At 42.1% G+C, this 11,377-nt stretch overlaps 1 protein-coding gene across 35 annotated transcripts in view; it reads left to right on the plus strand.

Annotated features, from left to right (window-relative positions):
• AGTPBP1 (ATP/GTP binding carboxypeptidase 1) overlaps positions 1–6,485 on the plus strand; it is an 83,245-nt gene extending 76,760 nt beyond the window's left edge. For 30 of the 35 annotated variants that reach the window (XR_014939471.1, XR_014939468.1, XR_014939472.1 and 27 more), the window contains one exon: positions 2,780–6,485. Coding sequence is in view for 27 of the 35 variants with exons in the window: in XM_085529129.1 (XP_085385255.1) it covers positions 2,780–2,957 (178 nt within the window). In the remaining 8 variants the exon portion in view is untranslated. The remainder of the gene's footprint in view (positions 1–2,779) is intronic. The other 5 variants (XR_014939470.1, XR_014939469.1, XR_014939473.1 and 2 more) reach the window with 1 other exon arrangement.
• The last annotated feature ends 4,892 nt before the right edge of the window (positions 6,486–11,377 follow it).

Raw genomic sequence — 11,377 nt, forward strand, 5'->3', positions numbered from 1 at the left:
TTCATTTTTTGTTAGACCTAATCGCAATCTCCCTTCCCCTTCCCCTCTCCCGAAACGCACGTGGCCGGGCCGCGCCGCACCGCGCTGTGCCGTACAGTGCCGCTAGAGAAAAGGGGGGGGGACTTTTGTTCCTGCTCCCCCGGGTTTGTTCCCACTGTCCCGGAGTGAGCTCTAGAGAGAACTCCGTGACATATGGTAAAGGGAGGACGGTTGGACTAGATGATCTTGTAGGTCCTTTCCAACCTTGTGATTCTATGATTCTATGACAAGAGACCAGCACTGCCGAACTAAGAACCGCTGGTCAAAGTGGAGAACAAGAAGAAAACGCACAGACAGCAAAACAGGAAATGGTAACAAAGGAGGAGTATAGGAATACTGCTAGGTTGTGTAGGGATGGAATCAAGGAGGCGGCCAATGTCCAGCTGAAACTGGTCTTAGCAAGGGGTGCAAAGAAGAATAAGAAAGGCTTCTACAAGTGGAGGATGTACCCTCCACCTAGTGAGCAGTAGAGGCAGATTGTTAATAATGGACAATAGAAGTTTCAGGTACTCCATGACATTTTTAGCATGGAGAAGAAAAAGCTCTGAGGTGACCTGAGAGATGAGCCTTGCAGTACCTAAAGGGGAGATTCTGGAAAGAAGGGGATTCTTACTAACTTACTCCTTAGTAGGGTCTGTTGTGATAGGAAAAGGGGAAATTGTTTCAGACTTAAAGAAGGGAGATTTAGGGTTGGATATGAGGAAGAAGTCTTTTACTGAGGGTAATGAGACACTGGAACAGATTGTCCTGAGATGTGGTGGATGCCTCATCCCTGGAGGCTTTCATGGCCAGGTTGGACAAGGGTCTGAGCAAGCTAGCCTAGCTGTGGTTGTCCCTGTTTATCTCCCTGTAGGAGGATTTGACAAGACAACCTTTAAGGGTCCCTTCCATCTCAAAAGGTTCTATGATTCTAAACATTTTGTGGCATTGGACTGCAAGAAAGTCAGAAAGTAATCTTTTTTTAATGCTCTATTCCAGACTGCACCCTGCAGTCCTGCCTTGTGGCCATGCTCTGCCTCATGACATCACGGCAATAGGTCTGTCCCGCTGAGCACCTATCACTCAAAGCAACCGAACATCAGTGTGCAATTGGCACTGTCTGGGCTGAAACCAGGGCATGGGGAGAGTGCAGTGCAGTGCTAGCTCAAGTGATGGCAAATAGCTGTGTGCATTTACAGCGGCCGTACAGTGCCGCTAGAGAGAAGGGGGGAACTGTTGTTCTAGCTCCCCCGAGTTTGTTCCCACTGTCCCGGAGTGAGCTCTAGAGAGAACTCCGTGACAACTTGGTGGTATCTCATTGAATAACTGAAACATTTCAACTTTTTTTTTTTTCTTTCTTTTTTTTTTCCCCTCGTAGAAAACTAGTCAGGTAGTGAATGTCTAAGGCAAAAAACATCACAAGATGAAAGCTCAAAAGCCTGTGTTTCTTTCCTGGTTCTGCGAGTGGTTATTCACGTGAAATGATTGTACCCTTCCTTATGATGCCTTGGTTTCCACACCTGTAAAATGAAGAGGCATCTTAGTAAAAATATAGGTTGATCTCCTCACTCATTATCTGTCCTAAATGGAAACAATTTTGCTATAACACCTAGTTCAAACACCAGTTCTTTAACCACCATGTTAGGTTGTTGCCCTAGTTACAGGCTAGATAATCTTTAGAAATATCTAGTTCTGTTCAGTTGAACTGTTGTACAGAGGCTGACCAAATTGAATTTTTGATAATTTATTTTTGTACTATTTTAGGTTTTACTTCCATTTTTAATAAGCTAGGACTATTGATTCATCTCATTTATTGTTGTTCCAACGTATAAATTAACTGCCAACAGCACAAAAGGTTATAATGTAGTGTTTCATTGAGTAGAAGAAAAGCAGTGTAAAATTTATTTATACTGACTAGAGAAATTGCATTGAAGATTCAGGTGATCCACTTAAGCTCTTAATAGAAAAAAGCAATGATTAATCCTTTTAATTTCAAACCCACAACCAAGATAAGTTGAAGTGTGCCTTAAGACAGAAGCCATCAAAATTAATAGGCAAGTGTTCATACAAGTACCCTGTGATCTCTCTCAGTAAGAATATTCATTTGTTTTAGTTGTGTGTGAGTTGATTACTAGGAAAAATGCATTGAAAACCTTCTTAGTACTTCATTGGAATATAAAATTACTTATGAAACATTTAGCAATACTTAGCACTTTTAAGCAGAAAGTGTTTTATGTCCCAAGGGAGAATAGTAAAACTGTGTCTGGAAAGAGCCTATCATTTTGGTTGTTGTTTCATCTGTCCTAGGAAGGTGAGATGATCAGAAAGTTACTTACTAATTTTCTTATAATTTACACTAAGGTGGCAGTTCCATTATTCTTGGAGGCCATGAGTTGAAGACATAGACATAATAGATATAATAGCAGCTGCTATTTCTGTATATGTTCCCTGCAGCAATGTGTGATAGTGATATAATTTTATGATCTTTGTACAGGTCATCGTTTAATGTTCTTTGGTTTTTTTTTTTGTTATAGAGCTGACTTGTCATGGCACATTTTGATAATGGGTTACGTATGATTGACTAATTAGTTCAGAGTGTGTTTTTGTCTCTTAGTTGTTAATCAAAAATCAGCTCTAGGTAAACTGTCCTTTTCCTGAGGTCATTTTTTGATTATGTCGGGATAGTGACAGGGCACAGTCTGAATGTTGTGTTCAGGGTAGAGCTTTTAACATAATTTATGCAACTTCTTGTTCATTTTAGCCCTACAACATATGTTTTGGATGAAGATGAGCCTCGCTTCCTTGAAGAAGTTGATTATAGTGCAGAGAGTAATGATGATCAAGATGTTGAATTAGCTGATAATGTGGGTGATTATGAGGCCAGCAACCAAGAAGATGGACTCTCAGACTCAGATTCAACAAGGATACGCCTTTCTTGAAGCGCCTTTGAAGCTGGTAATAAGAAACGAGGAATCTTGGGTTCTCAGAGCCACATACTTCCTCGCTCACGTCTACTAAGGGGATAAGCTTAAGGAACCACAATAACTGGATCCTTTCAAGCTCAAGGACAATAAATATTTCTGATTTTCTCATAAATTGGCACTTGTTTTATTTAAGGAATACTGTGTTTTCTCTGAGCATGAACTAGATAAATTTCCTTACTGGTTCATTTTCTACTGAGTAGCATTGCATGGCATTTTGTGTCCTTAAAGCCTATCATCAAAAAAATGGGTTATAATTCATGGTGTGTCAGGATGCAGAAATGAATTCTTTGTGGTACAGTTGCTTCCTGAAAAATTCATCTGTACAGATTTTTTAAATTATGTTTGTATGTGTGTGCATATGCGTGTGTGTATTATGAGGTGAAAAGGTTATTTTTCAACATTATGTTAATACTTGATTGTGTTTGCAATAATGTAGTGCCTGCTCTGAAAACATTTGATAATTACCAACTTAAAAATGAAAAAGTGATGTAGGAATTGTTGCTCTTGTTTCTTGCTTCTGAGGATTGTATGATGTTACCACAGTATTAGCTGAAACTGTGACATCTGTTCATAGTACAAGAGTTCTGCACTGCAACCAATTCAGCCTGTATTCACGAGAATTGTAATGCTTCTTTAAAAGTCTTTCCCACTAAAATACCTATGGTTTAATAGGAAAATATTTTTTTTTTATTTTTTTTTATTTTTTTTTTTTTTTTCTGAAGTGTATGTGACTACAAGTGATTAGATGTATACACTGTATATATGTTTAGCTGCCCAGCTTCTTGTTTTGTTTTGTTTGGTATATACTTAGTTATGGAGTTCAGTTTACTTTGGGCACATTGATGTATATATCCAATTTAAATGCTCAAAGAGGGAAAGTCCAGTTTTGTTGGAACATCTTTTAATTGGTCTGAGTTCAGTGTTAACCCTCCTCTGAGAAGAAGATTGGACTATGTAGCCTCCTGAGCTCCTTTCCAGCCTGAAAAATTGTGCTATGATTTTATATTCTTCATGTTTAAAGCTGTCAGACATGAAGTTTTTACTTTTTTGTCTTCTGTCATCTGCCAGCTCCTGTTGCTTCTTATCTCTGCTTAGTATGTAATGCAAAAATGTAATGCAAAAATGAAGTTGCACACTTTTATTTACAAAACTCAAATGTTTTGCAATGAAAAATATTTTTCCAAAGGATTTTCACTGGATGTGACCCCACTGCAGCATCCATTTTCTGTTGCATGTGCAGAGTCTTAAAGAGCATGAAGAATAACACTCATAAATTGCAGAAGGGTTTAATTGATGAGAACACTGTGTGCATTTACTGTTGCAAATGGAACCATATTCTGAAGGGGCAGGGTGCTATTGGCAGAAGGATTAAAATAAATCAGGGAATTAACTATATTGAATCATTAATGCTCGGAAACTGTTTTTCACCAGGATTTGCCATTTCAAATGGAACACTGATTTCTGATGCCTGACTGTATTGTTCTAATTCTGAAAATGGGAAAGGGTTTCTGGCCGTCTGGTGTTATGCTGCAGTATTTTTGTTTAAAGATTTATATTTATGTTAATAATAGTCACATACTGTGGAGATGTGAGGCTATAATGAAGTTGGATTCTTATCCCCATATGTATTTGTCTAGTGAAAATAATAATTTCTTGTGTTCTTAGAACTATGTACTGTGAATAAGAAAGCTTATTGTCAAAGTTCAACACCTGTTGAAGAGGTGTTCCCTGCAGTGAAGGTGCAGGAGAATTACCTGCCAGGAAGGAGGATTGAACTTACCACAAAGTTTGAAATATCTTTAAATTGACCCAGTGAATGCAGTGCAAAATGCTCTTATTAAAGTGCTACTTTACTAGGTCTCTGCATGAATAGATTTTCATCCTTATGGATTCATACATCAGTAACTTGGGTAAATAATTTTGGCTTGAATTTTGGAAGGTGCAGAATGCCAAGTGTTAGTTAACCCAACTGTGCATATTTCCTTAGTTCCCTCATGAATTTGTATTAATCCTGGAACATGTTTTTGCGCACTACAGACAAGATTAGAAATGTGCTAGATCCAATTAGAAATAATTCTGGTTCGGTAGTAAAAAAAAACCAAATCCGGTATTTTCATCCAAAGTAAACACACATCTATGTACTCATGTCCTGTACAGCTTCTAGATAGTGTAAAAAAAGAAGTTACAAATGACTTACATAATGACTCAGGATAACAGGCACTTTTCTAAAATATTGTTCTTTTCATGCATTAGATTCTAAGGTAGTTGAAAAATAGATTTCTATATTTGATTAGATGTCAAGCTGTCAGTTGTGGGTCTGAACTACTTCAGTGCAGTTCCAGTACAAGAGTGAAGCTTTATCTTTACCTTGCATGTTGTGGGAAGTGCAAAGGCCATGTGTCTGGCATGCTTTTCTGCACCTTGTTTGCAGGTACATCTTTCTGAAAGGCCCAGTCTCCATTTGCGCCCACAGGGATGCAGGTTCTTGAGTGGAGCAGCCACGGCACCAGATACTTCACTTATTTATCCCTTCTCTATTACTTGTTGCCACTACTAACAACATTGTTGGCATTCACACTCCAGTGTGAAAACTACATTAGTAGTTTGGTGAGAAGTTTGACAGCTTAGCTGAAACTGGAATAGTTGGGGCTTGAGCACGTGCTGCTCTGTTACAGAGGCATTCACCCCTATTAATTGGTCAGAACAGGAGCAGAGAATGGCAGCTCCCTATCTGCCACAGAACAGTCTATCATGGCCTGACCCAGAGATCTTTGTTTTGTGTATTGGCACTTCAATATATTTTTGGTTTTAAATAACGCTCTTTTACTATAAGCATGACTAATTCTCTACGAGAAAAGGAGTAATGTCTTTTTCTTGTAACAAACAAAAATTAGATTTGTGTTATTTACTGTCTGTCTTCTAAGCAATTGCTGAATGATGAATTCCTTTGTTCCCTTTCCAGGTATCATTCAAATTGCAGCTAAAATTTGATATTGTGTTTTTACTGGTTACATCACCAGTAATGTAACTACAACCAAATCTGCTGCTCGTGCCGAAGTATCATAGTATCATAGTCATAGCCTCGTGCGGGTTGGAAGGGACCTTAGAGATCATCGAGTCCAACCCCCCAGGATTCTAGCCTCTGTGTAGCAGAGCGGCACTTCTACCACTTGCGCCACAGGGGGGATCTGAACCCAGGGCCTCCGGTGTTGCAATGCGGCATTCCTACCACTTGCGCCACCGGGGCACCCAGTCTTCTCTGGGTGTTTCTGGAGGTGGATTGCTTTATCAGGGAGAGCTGATTTTATTCTCAGATAAGACTGCAGTAGCAGTAATGGCAGTTCCCAAAATGCAAGAATTCCAGGTTTCAGAGAGTTACCATTGTAATGCTGTGATAGATATACTTGTTGCAGTGTTATTATGCATGCCTCAAGTAACAGTACTTATTAATAAAAATATATAATAAAGAATGAATTACAATCACTTTGCTTTCCTTCACATTTTATTGGTTATAAATTTAAAGGCTTTCTTGTGATGGCATTTGCTGCTATCACTGTGTACCTACCTATAGGAAATTGGTATGTGCTTAGCATTTCAAAAAAGATATTGTTTTTATTCTTGTCAAAGTCAGCACACCACAGGCTTAGAGTATTATTTGCACATTATTAGATTGAATTGTAACTCTTAAAAAATACAATTAATACCCTTCTGAACTAGTGAAGATTTTGGATGAATCACAGTGAAAGAAATCACAGTGCATACAGAAAAATGGTTTTCGGTGAGGGTCTTTCTGCTCTACACAGCAAACAGATTTCTGATCTGAAAAAGGCCACATTTTATTCTTCAGTATGTCATCCCATTGTATCTACCTCAGTCTAAAGCTGAGGAATAGCTTACTTTTGCTATTTGCAATAGCAATCTTAGTATTTCAGATTTTATTGGTTTTTAAGGAAAAATTTAATACAGGAAGCTGGTCTTTTTGTTGCATGAAGCAGTATGGAAAGAGTGGCAAGCAGTCATCAGTGTTATTTTCTCAAATAGACATGCAGTTTACAAATCTACATCTGTCTGCTTGATTGAACTGCAAACTTCATTTGCAAGCTCTGTCATCCAAACTTGCAGAGTTTAGTAGAGTCATTGTAACTCTAAAGTTAGTCTAAGGAGATCTTTCATTGAAATATTTTTTTTTATTATTTTTTATTTTTTTTTTTAGGTCATTGGGATGTTAAGCATTTGTTCTATGACCTTACATGCTATTTGCTGATTCAAACTATTTCTTACTGACTTTGAAGAAATTTCTTCAAAATGTGAGCTACTAAATGGCTATAAAAGGATATACTATCTTAAATAATGCATGGCTAGACTATTCTTAATAGTATTGTACGGACAATTTTTTTAGTTGGTGTTAAGTAATTCATAAAACATATCCCATTAATTCTTATGTAATACAAGATGTTAGGTTCAATTCTTTTTTCAAGAGAACATACTATCAGTCTAGCTTCTGAAGCAGCTCAGAAAGAATTGTCTGAAAATTGCAAGTTTATCGAAAAGGAAACCATACACCATTGAATATGTTAAGCCAAATTAAGTAGTTACTAAATGCCAACCAGCTGCATCCTTTTGCTGCCTATGCAGATTTCTTACCATGGAATGTTTGTGCTTTGTGCATGCCCTTCATTCTTGGAATGGGGTTCTTTACCATCCATCATTTTTCATGGTAGATTGGAAGAACGCATACTTAAATGAGCAGTACCAAATAGCACTATTATAAAGAACCATACTAGCAAAATTCTACAATAGTACTTCCATGCATTAAGTGTTCCATACATGAAATGTTGCTGCTAATGTGGAATGGGAAGATCACAGAATCACACAGAATCACAGAATGACCCAGGTTGGAAGCGACCTCAAGGATCATGCAGTTCCAACGCCCCTGCCTAGCAGGGCCACCAAACATACACCTTTACTAGATCAGGTTGCCCAGAGCCCTGTCCAACCTGGTCTTGAACACCTCCAAGGACGGGGCATCCCCAACCTCCCTGGGCAGCCTGTTCCAGGACCTAACCACTCTCCTAGTAAAGAACTTCCCCCTAACGTCCAACCTAAATCTTCCCTCTTTTAACTTAAAACCATTTCCCCTAGTCCTGCTGTTGTCAGCCCTTTCGAAGAGTTTACTCCCCTCCTGGGAGTAAGTTCCCTTCAGGTATTGAAAGGCTGCAATGAGGTCACCCCGCAACCTTCTCTTCTCTAGGCTGAACAAACCCAACTTCCTCAGCCTGTCCTCATAGGGGAGGTGCTCCAGCCCCCTGATCATCTTCATGGCTCTCCTCCGGACCCTTTCCAAAATCTCCATGTCTTTTTTGTACTGAGGGCTCCACACCTGGACACAGTACTCCAGATGGGGCCTCACAAGATCCGAGTAGAGAGGAACAATCACCTCCCTATCCCTGCTGACCACCCCTCTCCTGATGGAGCCCAGGATCCCATTTGCTTTCCGGGCTGCCAGAGTGCACTGCTGGCTCATGTTGAGTTTTTCATCCATCAGGATCCCTAGGTCTTTCTCTGCAGAGCTGCTCTCGAGGACCACTCCTCCCAGCCTGTACAGGTGCCTGGGGTTCTTCCGGCCCAAGTGCAAAACCTTGCACTTTGCTGTGTTGAACCTCATTAGGTTCACCTGAGCCCAGCTTTCCAGCCTGTCAAGGTCCCTCTGAATGGCATCCGTTCCCTCCACCATATTGACTACACCACTCAGCTTGGTGTCGTCAGCAAACTTGCTGAGAGTGCACTCAATTCCCTCATCAATGTCATTAATAAAGATGTTAAAGAGCACCCGTCCTAAGACAGACCCTTGAGGGACACCGCTCGTTACCGGCCTCCACCTGGACATAGAGCCATTGACCACCACCCTCTGTCTGTGGCCTTTCAACCAATTGCTTATCCATCTAGTTGTCCACCCATCAAATCCACCTCCCTCCAATTTGGAGATGAGGATGTGATGGGGGGACCATGTCAAAGGCCTTGCTCAGGTCCAGGTAAATGACATCGGTCGCCTTCCCTTCGTCCACCAACGCCGTCACTCCATCAGAGAAGGCCACAAGATTGGTTAAGCATGACCTTCTCCTGGTGAAACCGCGCTGGCTGTCAAGGATCACGTGCTCGTTCTTTATGTGATCAAGCATGTTGTCCAGGAGGATCTGTTCCATAACCTTCCCAGGCATGGAGGTGAGACTCACCGGCCTGTAGTTACCCGGGTCCTCCCTGCTCCCCTTCTTGTAAATGGAGTGACGTGACCCTTCCTCCAATCATCCGGGACCTCACCTGACAACCACGACTTCTCAAATATGATGGAGAGTGGCTCGGCAACCACCTCAGCCAGCTTCTTCAGGACCCTGGGATGCACGCCATCTGGCCCCATAGACTTGTACTCATTCAGTCTAAGGAGGCACTCTCAGACTTGCTCTACCCTTACAGTGGGGAGGGATTTACCTCCTTGGTCCCCACATAGAGGTATGGGGGTGCAAGACTTAGGGACATGCAAAAGACTAGAATCCTGGCCACCAGTGAAGACCGAGGTGAAGAACTCATTCAGCACCTCAGCTTTCTCTTCATCTGTTGAAGCCAGTTCTCCTTTTAAATTTACCAAAGTAGGTACGCCCATTTTGGCCTGTCTCTTCCGGCCAATGTACCTGTAGAAGGTTTTCTTATTGTTTTTCACGTCCCTCGCCAAGTTCAGTTCTGCCTGCGCCTTGGCTTTCCTGATCCCACGTCTGCAAGTCCGGACGGCATCCCTGTATTCTTCCCAGGTGACACAGCCTTGTTTCCAGAGCTTGTACACCCCTTTCTTCGCCCTCAGTTCTCTCAGCAGGTCCTTGCTGAGCCATGCCGGTTTTCTACCTCTCCTGCCCACTTTCTTATTCAGGGGAATGGAGACCTCTTGTGCTGCTAGGAGGGCATCCTTGAAGAGCAGCCAGCTCTCCTCAACGTCCTTGTCTTTGAGTGCAGTGCGCCAGGGGATCTTGGCCAGCATTCCATTGAGTAGCTTGAAGTCTGCTCTTCTAAAGTTCAGCGTCCTGGTCCTGCTTTTTGCCAGGCCCACATCGCTTGAGATCACAAACTCAACCAGGGCATGATCGCTGGAGCCCAGGCAGCCTCCAACCTTGACGCCTTTGATGATCTCCTCAGCATTGGTGAGCAGCAGGTCCAGCAACGCTTGACCTCTGGTCGGTCTGTCCAATACCTGAACCAGAAAGCTATCATCAATGGATTCCAAGAGCCTTCTGGAGCTCTTGCAGCTCGCCGTGTGGTTTTTCCAACAAATGTCCAGATGGTTGAAGTCCCCCACCAGGACAAGTGCCCATGAGCCAGATGCCTCATGCATCTGGAGCAAGAAAGCCTCATCAGCAGCCTCCCCTTGTCCAGGTGGCCTGTAGTATACCCCTAATACCAGCTGACCTTTATTAGTCCCATCTCTAATCCTAACCCACAGGCTCTCAACCTGTTCTTGACTGTTTCTCATGGGGAGCTCCTCACAGTTTATCCAATCTCTGACATAGAGAGCGACTCCCCCACCCTTCCTACCTTGCCTATCTCTCCTAAAGAGCCTATAGCCATTGATGGTAGTATCCCAATTGTGGGAGTCATCCCACCATGTTTCTGTGATAGCAACAATGTCACAACTTTCAGAGTGCATCACAGTTTCCAGTTCCTCCTGCTTGTTACTCAGGCTCCAAGCATTAGTATAAAGGCACTTCAGCCAGGCTGTCCGTCTCACCACCTTCATAAGGGATCCAGGATCCACTAGAACAGCAGCATCCCCAGCATCCCCCTGCCCTACTCCCTCCCTTTGCACTCTGCCATCATTGCCCATGGAGTTTGGTACAATCCCTCAAATGACCCTTTCAACCCCAGTAGCCCTTATTTTACCCCTTTCCCCCTTCGTTCCTAGTTTAAAGACCTGCCAATGAGTCCCGCTAATTCTTCAGCTAATACCTTCTTACCCCTCAGGGACAGGCTGCTTGCATCAGCAGCCATCATTCCGGGTGCAGTGTAGATTGCCCCATGGTCAAAAAAGCCAAAATTCTTGTGTCTGCACCAGCTCTTAAGCCATCTATTTCAGAGTTGGGTTTTTTGGATCCTCCCTGTACCTTTTCCTGACACCATGGGCGTAGAAGAAAAGATCACCTGCACCTTGGCTCCTTCAAGTATTCGCCCCATTCCCCTGAAGTCTTTCTTGATGGACCTCAGGCTCTCCTTGCCAACTTCCTCGCCGTCAGCCTGAATTATTAAAAGTGGATAGTAATCTGAAGGATGAATCAACCTAGGAATTTTCTTTGAAATGTCTCTGACCTGTGCCTCAGGAAGGCAGCACACTTCTC

Source organism: Coturnix japonica, chromosome Z (assembly GCF_054131305.1).
Source record: "Coturnix japonica strain WE chromosome Z, WE-NBRP24, whole genome shotgun sequence".
Classification (NCBI taxonomy): Eukaryota; Metazoa; Chordata; class Aves; order Galliformes; family Phasianidae; genus Coturnix; species Coturnix japonica.